Source organism: Typopeltis vanoorti, chromosome 1 (assembly GCF_054136105.1).
Source record: "Typopeltis vanoorti isolate ZY-2024b chromosome 1, IOZ_Tvanoo_1.0, whole genome shotgun sequence".
Lineage (NCBI taxonomy): Eukaryota > Metazoa > Arthropoda > Arachnida > Uropygi > Thelyphonidae > Typopeltis > Typopeltis vanoorti.
The window spans coordinates 189,649,888-189,675,025 of NC_143549.1; the positions used below are offsets into that span (position 1 = coordinate 189,649,888).

Consider the following 25,138-nt stretch of genomic DNA (forward strand, 5'->3'; position numbering starts at 1 on the left):
GTAGTAGCCAACCGCAAAATTGATTCTAAATTTTCATCAGTCAAGCAGTTCCTATTTTTCGATTTGTTAATATTCATGACTGAAAAAGTTTGTTCAGAAATATATGTTGAGCCAAAGAGGCTTGCACATTTTCATGCATTATCTAGCAACCATTTATAATTGTTTTTATCAACACAACGATAGAAGTTTAATAAATTGCCTTCGTTAAATTTATTTCGCATGCTCTCATCATTTTGAATGTTGATGAGTTCAAGCTATGCTGATTCTAGTGCATTTTCAGGCAGAATTGCAAAAGGATTGCTCAATAAATCTAGCAATGGTTTCACTTTTTTAAAATCAGTAAACCGATCCTTGAAGGCTGATATCAAGTTATCAATCTTTTCAACATACACAGTTTTGAAGTTGACATTGAACTTTTCAGAACTTTCTTATAATTAGGAAAATGGATGTAATTCCCTGACTTCAGTTGGATTTAAAATAGATTTAACTTGCACTGAAAAGACAAAATGTGGCCATAAAGTTGAGTAACCAATTGATCTTATCACTGAAGTCGCATATTTAACGTATTTAAATGATTATCAACCAGAAAGGCTAAGTCACATAACCAATCCGGATTTTTTATGTCAGGGACGTTTTTATTTTCTTCAGTCATGAAGATTTCAATTTCATCAATTAAATTTAGGAACTGCTCCAATGTTTGTCCACGACTTAGCCACCCCTCACTTCTGTGTAAAAAATTAAGTCACCATATTCACTTTCAATGTCTTCAAGAAACTTTTTAAATTGTCGGTGATTAAGGCCATTGGATTTTATAAAATTAATCGTTGAAACCATAACTTTCATGACATGTTCAAATCCAAGTTTCTTAGGGCACAAGCTCTCCTGGTGGATTATACAGTGGAATTGTATCAACTCATCGTCGTGCCTTCCCAAATGCTGTTTCAATAATGTTACTAATCCAGAATTAGCTCCTATCATGGAAGGAGCTCTGTCAGTCGTGATACCTGATAATTTTGTCAGATCTAAATCAATTTTGGAACACTGTTCCAAAAGCCCAGTGAACATGTCATTACCTTTCGTTTGATCTGACAATGAACTCATTCCAATCAGCTCCTCACTTACCTCAAAGTCTTGCGTTATTCCATGTGCAAATATTAACAACTGGGCTGTGGAAGTAATGTCAGTTGATTCATCAATAGGTAATGAAAAATAGGCAAATTTCTTTGAATAAGATGTTAATTGGTCCTTCACATTTTCCGACATTGCAGTAATTCTTCTTTGCACAGTTATCCTGTTTAACTGAATTTTCTCAACATTTTTGGCTGATTCAGGACAAATTTTTTTAGCAGCTATCTCAAGGCAATCTTTAACGAAATCTCCGTCTGTAAATGGTCGGCACCTTTTTGCTATAAGGTGAGATATTTCAAACCTTATTTCTGTTGCGATTTCCGAATCTTGAATAGGTTTTGTAAACATCACTTGCTGACCTGTCAATTCTCATTTCAAAAATGAAATCTTTTGTTTACATAGTTCTTCGGGTAGATTTGAAAATGTAGAATGCAGACTTTCATAGTGTCTCCTTATATTGTATTCTTTTGGTATGGCTACAGCACTTTTGCAAATCAAGCACACAATATTATTAAACGACTGCACAAAATCATATTTTTCGGTCCAGCTATCCTGAAACTGCCGTTTTTCATCCTGTAGTTTGCATTTCCTACTTGGCCCTGCTTTATCCATTGTAGAATTTATTTTTTACTGTTTCCTAGGGGTGATAATTAATCATAGCAACCGCACCTACGAAAACAAAATACTCATATGACGAATTATAAAATTTGTTAACATTATTACTAACCGATTATCGTAAGTAGACAGGCAATCGTGACGTCACAGCTACTTTGCTTTGCGCATGTACCATTTTTAAAAATTACCTATCGTGTAATTTGTTCAAGTTAAAATAATACACCGCGAGGCAGGCCGCCAGCAAATCAACTGAGGGCCGCATGCGGGCTGCGGTCTGTGCATCCCTACCTTAGATTATTAGGGATGTATCCTGTATCATAGATGTTATTAAAAATAACCTTTAGGTCATTAATTGTGTTTTCATTTCTTTAACAATTAGATAGTGATCTGATCAGGGCCTGGTGTTTTACCTGTTTTCATTTGACTTAGAGTGTATTCTATTTCTTCATATGTAGTTGGTTCACCATCCATATCCTGTATATCTGGTGCGTCTGTGTGTGATCAGAGTCATACAGTTCTTTTCCATATTATTTCCATCTTTTTATGATATCTTGTGTGTCTAGTAGCATTTTTCCATTTTGATCTTTTCTACAAAGATTATGGTTGAAATTTTTCTTTTTGTTTGTCAGAGCTTGGATTGATAATTATTGTGTTTGTTGTACAGTTTTTAAAGTAGACACAACAGGGTCTGAACCTATATCAGCACCTGGATATGTTTTAACATTGGTTATATTATTTTTGTATCTATTATTTATCATTATGAAATCTATTTGATTTCTCATAGAGTTATCTGATATGCTAATGAAACAGCTCTCCTGGCTGACAATATTCAGGATCTTCAAAATCTTCTGGAACTAGTGAATGAAGAGAGTGAAAAAAATGGGATTAAAAATAAATATCACCAAAACTAAATTCATGGTCATAAGCAAGAAACCAATTCTTAATTCATCACTTTCTTTAAATGGGAAACGAATAGAAAAAGTGACAAAGTTTAAATATCTCAGATGCTGGTTAAATGAAGAATACAATCCAGAAATGGAAATAAAAGTTAGAATTGAAATGGCAAGAAAAAATTTTCTCCTGATGAAATCAACACTGTGTAACTGCAACTTAAACTTAGAGCTTTGAGTACGCATGGTTAAATGCTATGTTTGGTCTATACTGCTGTAAAGTGCAGAAACTTGCACCTTGAAGACAACATCAATAAAAAAACTTAAAGCCTTTAAGATGTGGTTATACAGACGAATGTTAAAAATCCCATGAACAGCAAAAACGTCCAATCAGGAAGTACTGGAACAAATGGGGAAATCACGTGAACTTTTAGATACCATAAAAAGAAGGAACACTGCATATCTTGGTCACCTACTTTGTAATGAAAAATATAAAATACTTCAATTGCTTATAAAGGGGAAGATAAATGGAAGAAGAGGACAAGGAAGATGAAGAAAATCTTGGCTGGCAGACATCAGACAGTAGATTGGCATGAGCTCTGAAGGACTGTTTAGAGTGGCTGAGGATCGCTTAAAATTTGCCTAGGTGGTCGCCGACCTCCAATAGGAGATGGCACTTAAAGAAGAAGAATAGAGTTATCTGGGTTTATCCAAGTATATAGTCTGTGCTTTGGATGTTGAAAGAAAGTATTCATTATACGTAGGTTGTTTTGAATGCAGAATTGTATCATCTCTCACCTCTTTCATTTTTTTCTCCCAATCCCAATTTTCCAATAACTCAATTTTCTTTCCCTTCTCCAACTTTTGCATTCAAGTCACCCATCACTATGAGTATCTCATTTGATTTTACATATTCTATAGATTTTTGTAAGTTATTATCAAAATCTTCTATTTCTTCATCATTGTGAGTTGTTGTAGAGGCATAAACCTGGATAATTGTGATATTAAAAGGCTCTGCGGCTAATTTAATAAGTATCATTCTTTCATTTATGGGCCACAGCCCCATTACAGATTTAAAGATGCCTTTCTTAATCATGAAACCCATTCCATATTCATGCTCCTCTCCCCAGAATATACATATGTAAAGCCATCTTTTTCTAGTTTTCTAGGCTATCTTGCTTCACTAATTCCCATCACATTAACTTTAAGTTTTTTCATTTCCTGTATAAGGTTGTCAAAATTCCCTAGTTTATATAATGTTCTCACATTCCAAGTTCCAATTTTCAAGAGGAATATCAGATGCTGACCTTCCTTTTGGATTTAAGTTAACATCATCATGGAGTGCATTTAGTGCTTGTTTTGCTCATTGTTTCGGTGTCTTCTTCCCTGGAATTATTTACAGCTTGGGACATTGCAGAGGTTCCAAACCATAGCTTGTAAGATATTTCCATTTCTCCATGGTCGACTATAGGATAGTAACGTGTTGAGGCCTCAGTCTCTTCCATGTATGCAATAGCCAGCTATTGCATACGTGGAACTCAAACTGCCATCCGTTGATCTGTATTTAGATTCTTCTGCCTGCTAATTGTTTCACATTGCCTTGATACATGAATTCTTCTGCAATGATGAAACAGCAAATGTCATTTTAGTCCTAACATCTTCACCAGAGTCCCTTTAGTCAGCCATTTTTCAAGGTACTCTGCCTTCATGGCTACTGTATCGGCCTGAGGCACACGTAGTCCCCACTGTGCTTCACCTTACAAAGCAATCCTCTACTTTATGCTGCTTCATGAATGTGTTAGTAGAGCTAATTACAAATGGTATGGTCACTTAAACAGAATGGGAGAGGAAAGATTAGCAAAATAAGCGTTCTTTGCCAGGTTGTAAGGGAAAAGACCCAGAGGAAGACCAAGATACAGATGGATTGATACAGTAAAAGGCACCTTAAAAGACAGAAATATAAGGTATGATAATATTGGAATCTTTACAGATAATAGATTAATTTTAAGGAAAATTGTTGATTGGAAGTTAGTAATGTAAATTTTTCATGTACAATGGTATCTCGCTAATCCGAACTAATAAAAACCTTGGTCTTTCGGATTAGCGAATTCCCCCCCAAGAGACAACAATAACTAGTGTTTAAGACAAAAATAATAAGATTCTAATGATACATCAATTTAATTCTGTAAATAAATGTAACTGATAGAAAAAAAAGCCACTGTACTGTAATGTAAAACTTAAAAAATAACACAGTACGCAAGTTTATTATAGTAGAAAAATTTAGTTTGTACGTACCTGGATTGTTGAGGATTCTGATTTAATAAAATTGCATAGTTCAGTACATAACTTAATTTGCGTAAAAAATATCACTTTCTTGTACACAACACAAAAACACAAAATAACACACAAAAAAAGTTTTTTATTTCTTTGTAAAAAAGTCACTGATTTTGATTTGCTTCTTGGAAGCTAAGCTTTTTTCAAATGCTTCTTCTTGGAGCTGCATTAGCAACAAAATTTTGTGGAATGGCGTATCATTCTGCTTAGCCCATTCAATACACGTATTAAAACTGTCAAGTGCCTCTTCATGTTTTACTTTTTTTTCTTCGAGTTCTTTATCGTCATCATCGTCTTCTAATTCATTCTGTAGCATCATATTTATAATTTCAGCATCTGATTTGATTTCAAATTCAGTGATTCATGCCAACAATACAGTACATACTATACAGTATAAAAAAGCGAACGTGAACACACACAATAAATCAAAATAGGCCTACAATATAACCGTACAATCGACAGTATGAAAAAAATACCATACTGTGATAATAATAGTTAAAATAATAATTGTTAAATAAAAATAATAGTGCATAAAATAATAATATGTAATAAATAAAACTTTTTTTTTTCTTTCAAACTGCAGTTCGGATTACTGGAGGGTTCGGACTAAAGAGGTTCGGATTAGCGAGATACCACTGTAGTACTATAATTATCCTGTACACCCCATGAGGGTGCATATCAGGAATTTGATGATGATGATTGTACATGTAGTTTTTGAATTATGGAGTCATTCCTTTTCTTGGTATATTTCATTGTAGCATTAAAGTAACCTAACTTTGACTTTGACCTTTGAGCTCTGTTTTATTCAGAAATCAGATTATCATTTTCCAAATTTCCTCACTGGATTCAGTTTTTTCAAAATCCTCTGTCTTTGTAATGTAAAAATAGGGATAGAATTAGGTTTTACAATATAATCTTCTTCATCAATTCATTGCTTTGCTATTTTGTTAAATTCCTAAGTGTTGAGCTCCTTTTCATGCAAGTTAAGCAATTCATTTACAATTGCAGTATAGGCTTCAGAAATTTGCTATCTCCACCAGTCATTGTCTTTTTCCAAATAAGATTCAAAACCGTCAAAGTATTCAATCTCTGAGCAGAGTTTCTTTCAAATGCCCTCAGATTAGATTTAGCTAGTTCATTCTAGGCATCTCTGTGGATATATATATATATATAGAGCATCCAAATGCTGAAAAGTTTTGTCAGAACTCTTGGATTATTTGACTGTCTTCATATTTGATTGTCTTTATCTGGGCACAGTGAATCATGACAGTGTTTTATTTAAAAAAATAGTTTATAATATTTTATAAACTTTTTTTTTATAAACATTAAAACATTAAACTCACTTATTGGATCAAAATAAACCATGTTGATTCAGTTATGAGAAATCATTCATACTTGTTACAATATTTTATACTTGTTTAAGTTAAGGGATATTACATCCCATGGGATGTAATATCCCTTAACTTAAACAAGTCATATGTTGCCGAATTGAAGCCTTTGGCTCTTCATATATCTAATATTTTATACTTGCTTGTAAGCTCTAGTTTCAGTCAGTCTGCAACCTGTTATTGAAGGATACTTATCTTAGTTGCCTCTCCTGTGTGACCCAGCATTTCATATGGTCATTACAAAATTTATACCAGTCATAAAAGTGTGTGTGTGTGTGTGTGTGTGTGTGGAGGGGGATTACTGTGTTTTTAAGGAAGTTTTATCTTGGATTAGTAAGATATCAGTTAACATAGTTGTTGAAGGGGTAATTAGTATTTTAGTATGTGTATTTAGATAGCATTCAGCAAATCTCACCTTTCTGTGTATTGCCTTCTGTGACCTAATATTCTCTCATAATGTTATTATTATGAGAAAATATTATTTTGTTTATATTATATATGTATTTATGTTTTTAATTTAGTTTGGAACACTATAGGCACAAACAGTATGGCCATTAGAATGGAGCATGATTCATATAATTCATTCCTTATCTACCAAGACCAATGAGACCTCCAACCCTGACTCATATTGTACATACAGTATGGAGTTAACTTTCTGCAGTAGCATTTATACCTTCTTTTGGTGATGCTGCTGTATGCATAAACAGTAGAGAAGTATTCTGAGGTGTGCAAGATGCTGCATACCTAGAGTACTACTTGAAATATTAGATTTTTTTATCACATTAATATTTAGTAAGAACAACAGCAGAAAAATAATTCAGGATGGATCATATGAAAATGATTATGAAGTTATCCTATCAACCATGAAAAGAAGAGCTTCTCTACTCTTAACTTGCCTCTGACATATCAGTAGGTTGAAATCCCCTCCCCTACATAAATACACTATCTTTCTAGAGGACATGGGACTTGCATCAGCAACATTGCCCTTGATGAATATGACATTTAGCAAGCTTTGATATAGTAAATATATTTACTCCTACCAAGGATCTCCTCAACTTGCTAGAAGATAAATTATCAAAGAAGGTTATGTCACTCCTTAAACATTCTATCTTTGGATATTTCGATTACAATAACATTACATACAAACAGATCTCTGGGCTAGCCGTGGATTTACTCTTTCACCAATGAGCGAGTGGGAGCAGCAGTCCACTTGCTCATTACTGACAAGGATGAACTAGAATAATAAATAATCAGGTTTTAACTTGTATACATTTTTTATCTATGCTAGATGTATTTATTTATACTAGATAAATAAAAAATGTATTGGTTAAAAACTTGATTATTTATTATTCTAGCAAATCTGCTTATAATGATTTGCATACAAGGATGGATGGACTAGCTAAATAACTCCAGTTTTCTTCAAAATGATCATAATGACTGCATTATCTCTAGGCTACTTAACCAACATGAGATTTGAGATATTTCTAATGACAAGAAAAACATAGACTTCATTACTTATTCATATCTTAGCTCTATTTCCTTAAAACTTACAAAAATACTTAGAAAACATAAAATCAAAACAGTTTTCACTGCTTTATCATTATGAGATCATTACTCTGATCTACAAAACCTCACATGGTCCACTTAAAATCTAGATATCTATTGGCTGTGGTGCAAATACAGTTCATCTTACTATGGGCAGACAGAAAAATCTGTTGAGCAACACATTGAAGAGCACATCCAAGATATTGAATACTGAAGAGGTGAGGCCTCATCTTTGCCATCACATGTACTTTCTTCAGCAATGACACGTCAAGTGTTATGGGATGAATTTCAGGTATTACACTGTTGCTATGACATAACTAAGAGAAAAATTTGGGAATTCTTGAAAATGACATTGGATCCAAAACATCTAAATATAAACCCAAGTATCAACTTGTTGGAATACACCCTGGCCATTGTTAGCCAAATGCATGTGCATGAATGTGTAAACACACAACATTCTAATGTACTCACACAATGCAATGCACAATTAGAAATATTTTAAAATCATCAGTCTCTTGTATAACTACATAGTGGTTTGTCACCTTTGTTAGCCTTTACTGTTTGTCTACTAGTTTTTCTGTTCACCCTGAAGAAATCCTATGTAATTAGGATGAAACATCATATTTTTAATTCAAATAATTGTTATTTCTGCTGATCTTTTATATTAATCATCCCTCCATGAAAGGCTTGTAATCTGTGGATAGTCTAATTGTTAATTCATTGATTGATTAATCTATGATCCTTGCTCAACAGATCAAATGGAACATTTAAAAAGCATTTCAGTTGGTGGTCTCACACTGGGTGATATGCATTGTCTTCTACCTGAAGACTTTTGCGTGCATCCATGTCATAGTGCGATTTAAGAGTAAAGACACTATCTGCTCAGCTAACAAGCTGTCTCTGTTAATTACCACTGTATTTTAATTAAAAATAAATAAAATGCATTTAAAATACTTTTATTATTATGAAGCAATTTCTCCAATTATATAAGTAATCTACCATTTATTTGAACTTTAAAACAATGACCCTTCAATTAACTACCTACGTGTCAACTGATTTCTCTACAGAGTAGCATGTAATAGTATTTCAATTATCTGAACTTACGATTCTGATAATTGGAGGGTTGGATAAATGCAGATTACTATATATGTATATATATATATATATATATTTTTTTTTTTTTTTCCCTCTCCTGAGTAAGGAGAGGAAATTATGTTGCTTGAATTATGTTACTCTCTCTCTTTCCTATGAAAGGTTGGTAATCACTAGTGCAGTTAGTATTAGTTAGTATTATGAGAAGCTCAATTGGCCAAATTCATTAGTTGCCTCATCTGGGGAACTTCACTGATTACAGACCAAACAGGGAACTTTTACATGGCATTTTGGCATCCAGTAGAGAGGGTGATGGGGGTGGCCTTATACAGTGAGATGTAAAGACTTGCAAATGTCCATGCCAATGTGGAATTCAAAGTCTCCTGTTGATTGGATGGCAGAGAAGCTATCCATTCCATCAATCAAACTACCTAGTGCTAGTAATTTTCATAGATTTTAATCAAAAGGGTAGTTGCACTTTCAAAATTTTGTGCAAAGGAAATAAGTTCAGTCATGACATTTCTTATTTTTTGAATTTATTGATGTAATAAGATATTTACTAATTGATTTTTTAAGGCAGAACTTGCATTAAACTGTTGAGTTTTATGTTCTCATAAAATTTTGAAGTTCTATTAATTTTCAGCATAAATTTAATACTTCTGATCGTGTACATAAAATTTTATTTATAGGACAGCCATATAACCAATTAGCTCTTCTTGAGGCAGCTAGTGGAGAAAAGCTGTCTACAGTGTTTTTTTATATGCGAAGTTTAGCAGTTCAACATCCATTTCCTGCTGCTGCTACTAATTTGCAGAATCTTTTTTCGAAGATGGTCCAAGATGGGTTGGTGTTTTAAACTAAATTTTTCTTGACATTAGAATACAGTAGGATATTTTACATGTCCTTAATTTTATGCAGATTTGAACTTGTATAACTCAATATTTAACAATTTTCATTTTATTTTCACACTCAGCTTGAAGTGATATTCAAGAAAAATATGATAACTGTTGAGCAAGACTCATTCTCCACAGAATTTCTCTGTGCTGAAGATGTCGAACTAAGTGCTGATGTTTCATTTATAACTTGCATAAACTCTTCTGCAAGAAAAGTTTTTTATTGTTTTATGTAGTTAGTTAATTAAAATGTCTATTATTATCTGAGACCTCCAGGGAGTCAAGGACTCATCAAGGGAGACTATAAATCACCCAAATCAACTCTCATATCTTCTCTTAAATTCATTCACACTATATGCACTCACTACCCCTGAAGGGAAACTATTCCATTTACTCTGCTCTGTGAAACTAGTTTTTTGAGAGAAAATCCTATCTCTTACCCCTTTCTTGGCTGCAAACAAACTTCCATAGATGCTCCCATGTTCTCTCCCTACCTTCCATATAATGAAAAATTTCATTGGACATGATTTAATTGTACAGATACTATGATTAAACTGACAAAAAAAAAAGTTGTATGTTAAGCATCATTTATAGATTTTTCTGGTGGCAGTACACATTTCCTCCTATTTTACGACCTTAAATAAGGAAATCATATTCTGCTTATGCAGGTTTCAATTTTTCAGGTGTCTCTGAAATGCATATTATGTAAACAGAGGGGCTTACTGTACTAGAAATCTCAATGAATTAAAAATCGCGTGGCTTTTATTATTTTTCTGATTCTTCCGAGGAAGTTATTATATTTCTGATTCTTCCTCATTAAAGTGAGATAAGGCTGTTTAAAAATATGCATACTGATAAAACAACACTGACACTTAACAAACAAACAAAAAAACATGTCTATATAAATAATTATTATGTTGTCTCATGGTCAAGTCTCTTCTTCTGTTGTGGTTTGTGTGCTATTCTGTGCAATAATATTTAAGTATTATTGTGGAAAAACTGCTTATGACAGACAGACAGATTTATAATCTTAATTAAACCTAATCTTTTCATCCAAATGCTGCTTAAGGAAAGCCCATTCTAGTGATTTAGGATTCTGAGCATAACATTTTAAAGTGAATAGTTTCTTTGAACATATGCTTATATTAACAATCACAGAAGAATCCCAAGATTTGCTGCATCTCCTATTGCTGAGCATTTTATTTATTAATATCACTTATGTTGATTTTACTTTACTTATAATTATGAAAATAACACTTGGCGTTTTGACCTCTGTATTGAGGTCATCATCAGGAAAACATGCACATGACACAAGCTACGTGACACTTGTGTCATGAAATTAAGATAAATCTAAATTCTTTGTTATTTGTTTACCCTAGCCTAACCTCTGGTAATATATATCTATCTATATATATATATATATAATAAATGAAATAATAAATAAAAATTATACATAAATATAAATTAGTTAACAAAATAAATTACATTTTTAAGAATAATAATATACAGATGTTAAAAAACAATCTAGATCGATAAAAATAAAGTTTTATAGCAGAACTACATTAAACAATCTCTACAGTCCTCTTATTTTAAGGTCGGGCGGTGTTTTTGGGGGTGCTTAAGGGTCAAAGCTGTATAACTGAGAGGAGACCTCCACATAGCCTTTAAAGGAATGCGGAGAACCGACCAGGGCTTCTGACCTAATGTCCAATCCTCACCTTCTCGTGGTGCACCCTGTTGGGTATCTACTTTGATACTGAACGAACGAGGATGGGCTGGCAATTTGGGATTTAGCTGACCAAATTGTATTCTTATTGGTTAAACCAAAATAAAAAATGATGGTACAACATGACAAAATTTCATGCCGGCTGGGGCGTCGCCCGGTTAAACAAGGCCCCCGTTGTTTTCGCCAGGGAACCAAGGCGAACAGCGAAAAGTCAGCTACTGGAACAAATCTGAAAACAAACCCCAACTCAACATCACCAGAGTTAAAGATTGGTACTATCAACGTAAGAAGCCTGAATGGCAAAGAAATGGAGCTAGCTGAGGAATTAGATAAGTACCAGATCGACATAATAGGGGTGACTGAAACAAAAAAGACCAAAACTGGTGAGATCTTTCTGAGCAATAAGTACAAAATGTTATATTCAGGCAATAACAATCAAGGAAAAGAAGGAGTAGCCATAGTATTCAACACAAAATACGAGGCTAATCTTCTTGAATGGCAGTCAGTCTCAAGTAGAGTAATGTGGGCAAATATGAGAATGGGGAACTGGACAATGAGACTTATTTGTGCCTATGGTCCCACAGAAGGTTCTACTAAGGTAGAAGTGGAGGAATTTTTTGAGGCTTTAGAAAAAGCAACTGACACAATGAAAAAGGAAAAGTTGGTCCTTGTTGGGGATCTAAATAGTAGAGTAGGAAATGATTGTGAGACATACAAAAATATTTTGGGAAAATTTGGAGAAAAGAGCAAAGCTAATAATAATGGCAAATATCTGTTGGATTTCTGCTCAGGACATGGACTGGTTATTACTAACACCATGTTCCAACATAAAAATGTGCACAAATTCACATGGAGAGAAGAGGCTAGGAATAAGAAAAGTCTCATTGACTATGTTATTGTTGATAGTGATGTTTTCTCCCTGGTGCAGGACACCAGAGTGTACAGAGGATTTGAAATTGGAAGTGATCACTATTTAGTCTTGAGCAGGATAAAATTGAATTTCATATTGAAAAGAATAACATGTAAGAAAGTTTTAAAGCGAATAAAAGTTGAGCAGCTCTCAGATGTAAACTGTAGACTAAAATACAGAAATATTATTGAAAAGAAAATGAAAGAGTTTGAGAACAGGAATCAAACCTTGGAGATTCAATGGCAAACTCTGAAGGAAACATTGATTGATTCTGCCAGAGAGGCATGTGGTGAGGTTGTGTGCAAAGATAAAAAAATCAGAACTCCCTGGTGGACACAGGAAGTTAAAGAGGCAGTGAAGGAAAAGAAGAAAGCATATCAAAAGTTCCTGGCAAATAAGTCAGCTTTTACTCTTACAGAATACAGAGACAAATGTAAGAAAGCTAAACAGTGTATAAAACTAGCCAAACAAAAGTCATGGGAGGACTTTGGCAAGAATATAGAAAATAAATATCAAGAAGGTGGCAAAATATTCTGGAGGTTGTTGAAGAAGCTTAGGAATGGAGGAAAGAGTGCTGTAAAAGGAATTAGAGATGATAAAGGTGACATGAAAACAGGAGAAAAAGATATCCTTGAAGTATGGAGTAATTACTTTGAAAAACTGCTAAATGAAACAAGCAGTGATGACAGCACAGTGATAAAAAACACTGACCAGGCATGCAGTCAGGAATACATATCCATACTTGAAGTAGAAAAAGCCATCAAAGGCTTGAAATGTGGAAAGGCAGCAGGAGTAGATGATATTCGACCAGAAATGCTGAAGTATGGTGGTATAAGAGTCTTACAGTGGCTGCACTGCATAGTTCAGAAAGCCTGGACAGAGGGACGAATTCCCGATGATTGGAGTAGAGCTCTCATAGTACCCATATATAAAAAGGGAAATAAAACTGCATGTGAGAATTACAGAGGTATTTCCCTACTGAGTGTTCCTGGTAAGATCTATGCAAGTATACTTGAGAAACGGTTGAGAAGAATTGTGGAAGAAAAGCTTGGTGAAGAACAAGCTGGATTCAGGCCAAATAGAGGCTGTCAGGATCAGATCTTCACTTTACGACAAATAGTCGAGAAAGCATGGGAATATAACAAAGATCTGTATTTAAGTTTTGTCGATTTGGAAAAGGCATATGACAAGGTGCCAAGAGAGAAGCTATTCAATACGCTGCAGTTATATGGTGTCAATGGGGCATTATATCAAGCAATACTTAGTCTTTATTTGAGTTGTGAGTCAGCAGTTAGAATTGAAGGAAGTACAGGAAGATGGTTTAATGTTAAATCTGGTGTGAGACAAGGATGTACATTATCCCCTCTGTTATTCATTATCTATATGGATCACATTATGAAGGAATGTGGTATTAAACCTGATATCAAAATTGGAGATGTTAATGTCAGCTCTTTGCTTTATGCGGATGATGTTATACTTCTAAATAAATCCGCTACAAGTCTGCAAGATTCTCTGACTAAATTGAATAGCTGTTGTAATAGATATGGTATGAAAGTCAGCAATAAAAAGACAAAGACAATGAAAATAGGCAGAATCATTGAAAATGTCAACTGTGTTGTGAATGTAGAACCTGTGGAACAAGTAAAACATTTCAGCTACTTAGGCACAATTTTTACTGAAGATGGTAAACTAAATATAGAAATAGACAACAGAATCAGCAAAGCTGGTATCGTGGGAAGTCAATTGAATAAATTCATATGGAATAAGAAAGAAATTAGTCGGAACACTAAATTAGCTGTATACAAGACTGTGTTCAAACCAATTTTAACTTATGGATCTGAGAGCTGGGTCAGAAGTAAAACACTTGGCCAAAGACTAGAGACCGCAGATATGAGAGTCCTGAGAAAGATTATAGGCGTGAACAGATGGCATCAATGGCAATATCATATTAAAAATGAGGATATTAGGAAAGAACTTGACATTGTCAGCATCCAGGAATGCGTTAGCAGAGCTAATCTCAGATGGTATGGTCACTTAAATAGAATGGGAGAGGAAAGATTAGCAAAACAAGTGTTCTCTGCCAGGTTGGCAGGAAAACGACCCAGAGGAAGACCAAGATATAGGTGGATTGATACGGGACAAAGTGCCTTAGACGATAGAAATATAAGATCTGATAATGTTGGAGTCTTGACATGTAACAGACTGATTTGGAGGAAAATTGTAGATAGGAAGTTAGTAATGATGTAATTTTTTCATGTAGTACTGTCATATCCTGTACACCCCTTGAGGGTACATGGCAGGAATTTGATGATGATGATGATGATAGTATTGGGATTCTGACATGTTTTGGATGCTATATTGGTTGCAAATGGGTCCTCCAGATTCTTGGAATTACTAATCCCATCATTCTTGTTTAGATTCAGATGATGTTTCAGCATCTCATGAGCTTCTTTGAACTTTCCTTACATGCCAAGTTTTGGTGCAGTGTAGGGACTTGATGCATTTCCAGTTGATTCTGTGACATGTTTGAAGTACATGGTCTGACATGCGTATTTTACCATAGAAAATAGTAAAAGGCCTGTCAGGCACTACAAAATGGAGCCTCTATTCAGTCCTTGTATGTCTATTTTTGCTCTTATTCACTTTAAAAGAGACAAATGAAAACCCTGACTTCTTGATAAAATGAAATATAAATAACATGAATGATTAACTTGTGATTCTTTCTGAGTTTTATGTACATGTAATTCTGAGACAGGAATCCACATATATAAAAATGCCATGGTTTTTTTATGAATGGGACTACTGAGTCCATAATCAGCACTAGGTAAAACAAGTGAGGAAATCCTTCAGAGATCATTTATCTCTGAAAAATGATCATATGCAGTCTAATTCTCCAAATAGGGAGATAATCTTCTTGGAGATTTCAGTATTTATAATTCTTCATGTTTAAGTAAAATGGAGTATTGACGGCACAAGAAAAGGATTTAATTTTAATGCTTCTAATATTTCATCTCGGTCACTGAGACATCTTCAGGGAGTATAAATAATACTTGTAACACACACACACACACACACACACACAAAGACAATACTTAATGAAACACATGGGTGACTCTAAAGTCCTGTCTACCCTCTATGGGCATTTGTAGGCAGCCTCGAATGTAAACTTGGACCTCTAATTATTGTTTCCCAAATTTTGGGAGGTTTTCTGCATCTGTATTTATTCAAATTAGGTTAATTTCTGAGTGCTGCTGCAGATTTCACAAACAGTCTTTCCTTTTTAAATTTACTATGGTGGAGCATGGTGGTTTTCTTCCAGAAGATCCTGCGAGTTGTATCCAGTACATGGTCTGCAAGGCCAGATTGACCATAGTCATAGTGATTGCAGATGTAAGAATTGTGTTAATCTAAACAGATAGCGGCTGATCTACCTGTCTGTCCAAAGTATACCAACTTGCAGGAGCAGGGTACTTTATATATTCCAGGCACTGAGAGAAAAGGAAGCTGATCTTTGGTAGAATGGATATGGGTAGCAAGTTTCCATTGGGGCTTAAAAGCTGTGTAGAGGTTGTACCTTTTTTAAAGATCTGGCTATTTTTTCCAGTGTGCCCCAGATGTAGGGGATGGTGATGGCATTTCTGAAATCCTTCTGAAGGGATGGCTGAGGAATGGGGAAAGAACTGATTCTTTTTTTAATTCTGTAAGCACTGTAGCCATTGGATAGGAAGGTGTTGTGTATATGGTTGAGTTCCGTTGAGAGAGAAGCTCACTTGAACAAAGATTATAGGCTCTGTTGGTTAGAAGTTTAATGATGCCATTTTGTTGAGAGAGGTGATGGTGGGAAAGTTTATGAAAGCATCTGCCTGTGTGAGTGGATTTTCTATATATTTTGAAGAAGAGGTTTATCATTTGGAAGGCATGTCACTAAGGTGTCTAGGAAGGGTAAACTATTGTTATTTTCCTTTTCCATAATAAACTGGAATTCTTGGATATAGACTATTGAGGTGACTGAGGAAGGAGTCTGTCTGGGCCATGAGGCCAAATAGAAAACACGTCATCTATGTAATTTAGCCAGATAGAAGGTTTGAGAGGAGCTGAGTCTATGGCTTGTTTTACAAAATTTTCCATATAAAAATTGGCAGGTGGGGGGGGGGTGAGGGGAACCCATAGCAGTTTCCCTTTATCTGTTTGTAATTTTAAGGTCTTATTTCAGGGAATATTCGTAAACAATGAGATGTCAAAACTTACCGATATACCCGTATTATTTAAAGTTAGATTTTTAATCAAGTTTTAAAATGAATAGAGTTTTTTATATAGGATGTGGTAAGTCCAGTGAGGAGTGTAAGACAGTTTGCCAGCTGTTTTGACAATTTGTAGCATGGAGCATCAGTGGCAACTACTATAGTTCTTGGTGGTGGTGGGGGATAAGGTTTGTGAATTAAGAATATAACTCTCTTATAGGTAAGCTATATATTTGGGGAGGGTGGTGTGAAAACCAAAGGGTTTGAGTTTTTTATGATGTCTGGTGGCCAGGAAGATACTTTTTTAAGTAGGCTTTTTAATTTGTTAACCTGTGTTTTGGTGAGATGCAAGATCTCGGAGAATAATATCAATTTTTCGAATATATTCTGTAGCATTCAGGATGACTATGGCATTACCCTTATCCTCTCTGGTGATGACAATACTTTTATCTTTTCATAACTTTCTGAGAACAGTGAGTTGACCAAAAGATAGATTACTTTTAGGAGGCAATGACTGGGAGAGGATATTGGCAATGTCAAGTCTGATGTTCTTGTTGGTTATTTCTGGAGCTAAGGGACAGATTCCACATTCTGTTGTGCATTAGGTCTAGTAACAGCACTTCTTTCAGTGCAGTGGCAAAATTGTGGCCGAGGCTTAGGGTATATGTGCCATCCATATTCATGGGATTTTTAGACCACCATCATTTTTAAGATAATGTGGTTGAAAAGAATTTCACAAACCTCCTTAAATTTATACTCATACCATATTTTGGTGTGATGTAAGCAACAGGTGCTAGTTCTATGTAGAGTATTCAGAGCATGATCAGAAAGGCCAGATTTACCATAGTATTAAATATAATGTGTCATTTATGTTTCTTTTTTTGGATTGCAGTTTTATTGTAATCTAGTTTATTTTTGTTTTTAAGTTGTGAAGAATTTTGTTGATAGTATTTTTGCTGTACCATTTTTCAGGAAAGTATTGCTGATAACTTTTTATTCATGTTTAAGTGCTTGTTCACTGGAGTAAATCTTCAAAGCCTTGTTTTTAAGTGTGTTGATGACACCTCGTTTTTGTGTTGGTGGTGGTAAGCTTATGTGTATATATTGGCCAGTATGTATAGCCTTATGGTAAAGAGTGAAGGAAAGACTGCCAGAAGGAAAACGCGTGACAATTGTATCTAGAAAAAGAAACTGACTTTCAATTTCAATTGTGAATTGAATACATTTGTGTTGTTTGTTTAGATGGCCAAGGAAAGTGTCTAATGTGTGGTGGCCATGAAACCAGATAATGAAAATATCGTCAACGTATCTAAGCCAAACTTTGGGTTTTAAAGTATAGGAATCTAGAGCACATTGCTCAAAAGCTTCAATATAAACGTTAGCAGTTAAGGTGGTGGTGGGGGGATTACGGTGAGCCCATGACTGTGCCTTCTTCAAAAATTATTTTGCCAGACAAAATAAAATAGCCAAAACATATTACACGGGCAAAGAGCGCTGTGATATCGGGGGAATTTGTCATGTAAAAGAAGAATTGTGTCATTGATTGGGACATTCATGTAAAGGGCAGAGACATCAAAACTTGACTAATAAATCAGTTTTTTCTAGTGTGATGTCTTTAATTTTGTTTACAAAACAAAGTATTGTGTGGTTTTAATATAGGAGTAGGAATGACCTGCTTGACTAGACCTACCAACTCCTTGAGTGTTGACACTAGTTTCTTGACTAGATGATAATTGGGGCTGTTGATATCTCCAACTATCGGCCAAAGTAACACGTTCTGCTTATGAATCTTGGGCAAACCATAAATTCTCATCAAATGAGAATTCACATAAGGGCAGAAGTAGTGTTTTAATTGTATCTGTGGGCCAGAATGTGACTGATTTAAGTAATTCTTCTGTTTTCTTTTTAATTCAATTAGTTCATTTTTCTGGGTAAGTTGTTCAGTGTAAAGTAACCATGTCACTTCCTTTATCAGCTCTAGTAATTATGATGTCTGACTTGCTTTTAAAGATTTCACAGCTGGCAATTCAGATTTAGTTAGGTTGCTAGTTATTGCTTTAGTATTATTTAAAATCTTTGACTTTTCTAATCGTATTATTCAGCTATTGTGATTGTAGTCTCCATAATTTTAATGAAATGAATGCTGATCACCGTGTAATACTAAAGGAAAAACAATTTTAATGCGATTTTTAAGTGGAGTGAAGATAATCCAGTGAATTTTCATGATACCAGAACATAATCCCCTTTTCATTATTAAAAAATTATGGAAACAACTACATTATAGTAAAACTTCAGTTTAATATACACAAAATAATCACCCTGTGTTTCAATCTTCATATCGAGGTCATCATCTGGAGTATACAGATATATATGCAAAGAAACAAGCCACATATTATGCTAAAGTCATACTAATTGGTTTAACCATTAACACTACTGGCCTGACCTCTGGTAAATAAAAAAATAAAAACTTACTATATCATAGTTAGAGTCCTGTTATCTGTTTAGTTACAAGTCATTAAGAGGTATATTAAACTACAATCTGCTCTTGCACAATTATTCACAGATAGGGGGTTGGGAAACAATATAGATGGTGACCAATAAGGGCATCTTATTGGTCACCATTAATATTGTGTTTAGAGTCTCCTAAACTAAGAGTTTGTTGGAGAACTTGAAAGAACTTATGTCTGTTGAATGTGTGTCATTCAGTTCTTGGGATTTTTATCACCATTATTGTTTAGATTAGGATGATTGGTCAAAATTTCACTGGTTTCTTTGAATTTGCTTTCATACCTAGTTTTTGTATAATGTAAAGAAAAGGTACCTTTCAATCAGTTCAGCATGGTGAGTTAAACAGTGTGATCTGAGAGGCCTGCTTTACTAACATTGTTAAATTTAATATGTCGTTTGTGTTCTTTTTCATGGATTGGAATTGTGCATTCAGTTTCAAAAAATAAATTCAGATACGTGGGATTTGGTATATCCTAGGGTGGGGAGGGGAATCTTTGAAGGAATTAATATGTTTTTTAATTTTATAGGTGGTTTAAAAGTAGAGTTAAGATTGTAATGGTATAAAATTCTATTTATTTTATCTGATAACCCTTTAATGCATGGGATAGCTATGGTTTCACTCTAATCTATATTATTTGAATTTTTTGGTGAAGCTTTATAAAGAATTTTATTAATGGTATTTTTTCTATAGCCATTGTTTATAAATGTATTGCTAATAATTTGTAATTCTTGCTTAAGAACTTGTTTATTAGAGCAAATTGTTATAGTCTATTTTTGAGAGTATTAATTACTCCAAGTTTTTGCGAAGGATGGCGGTAAGAGTTAGCATGTATATATTGCCAGTATGTGTAGGCTTGCAGTAAACAGTGGAAGATAGATTGCCTAAGGGAAGATGAGGAAGATGAGTGACCAGTGTATACAGGAAAGGAAGTGAGTTTTGCTTTTCAAAAACATCATCAACGTATGTAAGCCAAACTGTAAGTTTTAAAGTAAAAAGAATCGAGCACATTGTTTCAAAAGCTTCATATAAAAGTTAGCAGTTGGGGGAATAGTGGTGAGCCCATGGCTGTACCTTCTTTTAGTAGGTTAAAATTATTTTGCCAGTTGAAGATATCACTGTCTCTAATTATTACATAGCTAAGAAATTAGCATCAATGCTTAACTTGTTGGTAGGTCATTCCCCTTCTTATATAAAGAACACAGCGCTCCATAAATAATATTAAAAACATAATGCTTGAGAAAGATGATTTATTAGTCAATTTTAATGTTTCGGCCCTTTTCACAGATGTTGCAATCAGTCATACAATTCTTCTCTTACAGAACAAATTTCTATCCAAAATTACATGCATTTCTTTGCCCACATATTATATTCCAGTTACTTCAAAAAATATTATCAGATAAAATAAATAGAATTCTACACATTACAATCTTAATGCTACTTTTAAACTGCCTTTAAAGTTAAAACACACACACACACACACACACACACACACACACACACACACACACACACACACACACAGTAAACCCTTGATTTAACGGACTAAAGGGGCTAAGGGGTGTCCGTTAAATCACGAATTTTTTAAAATAACAATATCTGTAACATTATACTGTAATTTTATCAATATTAGTACTATAATAACAAAAAAATGTTTTACACACAATTTTCACACTTTTAGATAAATTAATGTGAAGTTAATGTTTGATGTCGAGGCACTTGGATTAGGTAATCCTGCTTTGAAAAACTATCAAGTTATTTTTTTTTGAACTTTTGAATTCTGCTGTTTTTTTATAATTAACTCCCTAAAATTACGAAAATGTGTGTAATAAAACTGCCACAGAAAGTCATGCCACGCGACAAAAGAACCAATTATAGTGCGATTGGTGTGATCACGTCCATTCGCCGAACATGTTTTATGAGTGGTGACTCATTTATGTCGGCTAAATTACTACAGTGTTTTTCCAACATATGATGGCCTATTCACCAAAAGTTATTAAAAATAACAGGATATTAATAACAAAAAAAACCTGTTAATTTAATTATAAGCAAATCTTGGTTAAAAGCATTTTAAAATGAACAGGATGTTAATTTTCACATGTGACATATGGACTGAAAATTTTGTCAGTTAAATCCGAAGTCCATTAAATCTAGGGTTATTCAACTCCTGCAAAAGATCCCCCAGGCCCATCCTGAATTTATTGCACCTGTAATTTACCTTATATTGGTGAAACTGGATGTATAATTTCCAGTCTATAAAAGAAAAAAATGCATACGAGACATTAAACTTAAACAATTTTGGTAAAGCACATTCTCGGATCGTGTCCTTGACACCCTATACTAAACTTATTGGAAAGGTACTTGTTTTTTAGATCAGTGCTTCTCAAACTTCTGGATGTCAGGGCCTCCTTTGGAAAAATTAAAATATTTCACGGCCCCCTCGAAAAAAAATCGTAATATAGACATATTATTATAATATTTATTGTATTTATATTCAATACAAAACATACACAGCGAATATTGTGAAAATCAAATGCAAATATTACATTTTTAGCATCTTACATACATATTTGACATGGCACATTATCTCATATTTTCATATACAGGGTGTTCGGGATAAATTTGACATATTTATAATTAATTATATTTTTCCGTAAGTTACATGTATTAACACACACTTCTCTTCATTTAAAAGTTTGGACCCTTCTTCATTCATATACAAGATGTCAGAAAGGATGGATAGCTGGAACCCACCTGAATCATGGAAGAGAATAACTTGTATCATGATGATTCGTGCCCCGCCATCAAAATAAGGATATTACGACTGCTGCCCAATGCTCCCTGAATACAGTAAAAACAATCAGGCATGAACTAGAGACTTGCAATGGTGACTACGAGGATGTAGCAAGAAGAAAGATCCCTAGCAGACGATCTGATTGCGTTCGTACAGCAGAATTCCTCGCAAATCTGCAGGAACAGGTGTTGAAGAACCCTGGCATTGGAATTCGGGCTTTGTTCGTGGAGTTGCTAACTGTAGTCAAGCCCTGGATAACAAGGGTAGCCAATGGTAGGCCGTATGTATGGCAGCAGGATTCGGCCCCTTGCCACACCTCTGGGAAAAGTCAAAAATGGTTGTCTGAAAATTTCTACGACTTCACCAGTCCAAATGTTTGGCCTCCAAACTCCCCAGACCTTAACCCCATGGATTATTTTGTATGGGGCGCAGTTGAAAAAGACACCAATCGCACTTCCAGTAATACGAAAGCCCAGTTAATGGATAAAATTAAAACAGTTGTTGCGGCCCTTCCCAGGGAGACTGTAGCATCAGCTTGTTCGAGGTTCCGAAGCAGAATTGAAGCTGTGATCGATGCTAATGGTGGTTATTTTGAGTAAATCTTGTTGATAGTATTGTAATTAACTCTGCCTGTAATGTTTTTTTGTCAATTCATTAAATTTAATAGATACAAAGAAGATTTTCTTTTTCCTTACGAAACTGTCAAATTTATCCCGAACACCCTGTAGATAGATATATTGTTATTGTATATTTGCAGTACAAGTACATGAAGCATAAAACGATTAGTAATAAAGAAAGAATTAAAAACATAAAAGAAGTTTAATAACAATTTAATGTAATGGATGTGTTTCAATACTGCTACACTACACAAAAAGTTAATATCAGGTGAAATATTTGAAACTGCAATTTTTAGATTTCTGCTTTGAAATGAAATTTATATGAATAAGCATATATTTAATAACATTCATTAAGCACCGAAATACGCAGGAAGCAAAATTTGTGAACCCGCACCAATGTGTGATTTTTTTTCATTAAAATATAAAAAATAACAAAAAAATAATAATAACAATTAAATATGTTTCTTTTAAGATAAAAAAAATCTACTTAGTCTTAAAACATTTTAAATTTGTTTTCATTATTTCACAGCCCCCAAGGGGGCCACGGCCCACAGTTTGGGAAGCACTGCTTTAGATCATACACAAACTTGATAGGAAACACAAATTCAAGTAAACCTATGAAATTTTGATCAACCATCCTAATTTAAACAATCATGGTGATATAAAAATTCCAAGAATTTGGATGGCACACATTGAGCCCACACGTTCTCCAGCAAATCCTTACTTTAGAAGATCCAAGCAATAATTTCAGTCCTTACTGGCCACCATCTATGCTGTTTTTGTTCTAATTTTGCAATTTTCTAATTGTGCTGTGTGTGTGTGTGTGTGTGTGAGAGAGAGAGAGAGTGAGTGAGTGAAATGTATTCTTCAAGGAAATTAAAGGATATGTGGAAGAAATTTGAAATGCAGAGAGAGAGAGAGTGTGTGTGTGTATTAAATGTTTCAGAAGTGAGTGCCTGTTAGGTGATGAGAATGAAACAAATGTTAATAGAATGGATAGTGTCAACGGTAGGATGGAAAATGTCAGAATTAATATCGGACATGCTGCCATGGAAATAGAGGAGAAGGAAATGGACATTAATAAAGCAATGGTGCACTGGAATGTTATCCTTCATAGGACAAAGAGGTTAGCAGGTCTGAAAAGAGAAAGAAGCAGGTGGTCCGAAGTAGTAATAAAGACAGAGCGTACAAACAAGAAAAACAGGTTAAGGAGAGAATTATGTATGGAGACTCGGTGATCAAGGAAGTACTTAATAAAAGTGTGACAAAATTATGTTTCCCTGATGAAAAAATTCACAATATTAGTCATGCCATCTGGATGCAAAAACATAAAGCGAAGGAACTGATTGCTTGGTTGGCACAGATCTGATGGTTTGTGTTCGCCAGAGAAACGGGTCTGTACAATGCGATGGAGTGCATCTAAATGGTTTTGGTGTTAAGTGTCTAGAGAGAGAGAGAGAGCTTTGTTTGTCATGCATGCTGAAGCACAAATTCAGGGCAACTTAGCATTTAGGATGGAAGCAGGTGAGTTTGTTTGAAGATATCCATGACGCGAGTCAGTGCGAAAATGACCAAGTGACGTATCTAGTCTCGCAAAAATATTGAATATGGTTGTCAATTCAGAAAGTAAAGGTGGGTGGGAGCCTAAATGCGATGCTACAGTTTCTATATACTAATGCCAGAAATATCAAGAACAAGAGGGACAAGTTATAGGCATTAGTGGGCCTTGGCTATGATGTAGATGATGTAGTTACAGGGATTGATTGTGAAGGGTTTAGTATTTTCAGGGAAGATAGAATTTGAGAGGAGTACTGTTGTAGAGATGGGGGGGGATGTTCATTTGAACTAATATGGTGTGAGATTAAGGCCAGTAAGATAAAATATACATTTGGTTGTCACTATAGGCTACAGAGTTCCATGGATGATCTGGAAGACATGCATCAACAAATTAGTAAAATGAGTACAGGTCGAGTGATTATTATGGAGGACTTCAACTATGGATATATAGACTGGAAGCAGGCCTGTTTCTATATTTTGTGGGGCCCTGTGCGAAATGGAAAAGTGGGACCCCTGAAAGTTAGTAAAATTTATGGAAATTTTAAATAGAAGAATATCATCATCATCATCATCAAATTCCTGCCATGTACCCTCATGGGGTGTACAGGATATGACAGTACTACATGAAAAAATTACATCATTACTAACTTCCTATCTACAATTTTCCTCCAAATCAGTCTGTTACTTGTCAAGACTCCAACATTATCAGATCTTATATTTCTATCGTCTAAGGCACTTTGTACCGTATCAATCCACCTATATCTTGGTCTTCCTCTGGGTCGTTTTCCTGCCAACCTGGCAGAGAACGCTTGTTTTGCTAATCTTTCCTCTCCCATTCTATTTAAGTGACCATACCATCTGAGATTAGCTCTGCTAACGCATTCCTGGATGCTGACAATGTC

General features: G+C 34.5%; 1 protein-coding gene across 2 annotated transcripts in view; it reads left to right on the forward strand.

Moving 5' to 3' along the window:
* The window catches only part of LOC150110719 (uncharacterized), a 487,651-nt gene that overhangs the window by 117,230 nt on the left and 345,283 nt on the right, over positions 1–25,138 (forward strand). For both annotated transcript variants that reach the window (XM_090400398.1, XM_090400407.1), the window contains exon 8: positions 9,682–9,835. In XM_090400398.1, the coding sequence (XP_090256524.1) occupies positions 9,682–9,835 (154 nt within the window). The remainder of the gene's footprint in view (positions 1–9,681; positions 9,836–25,138) is intronic.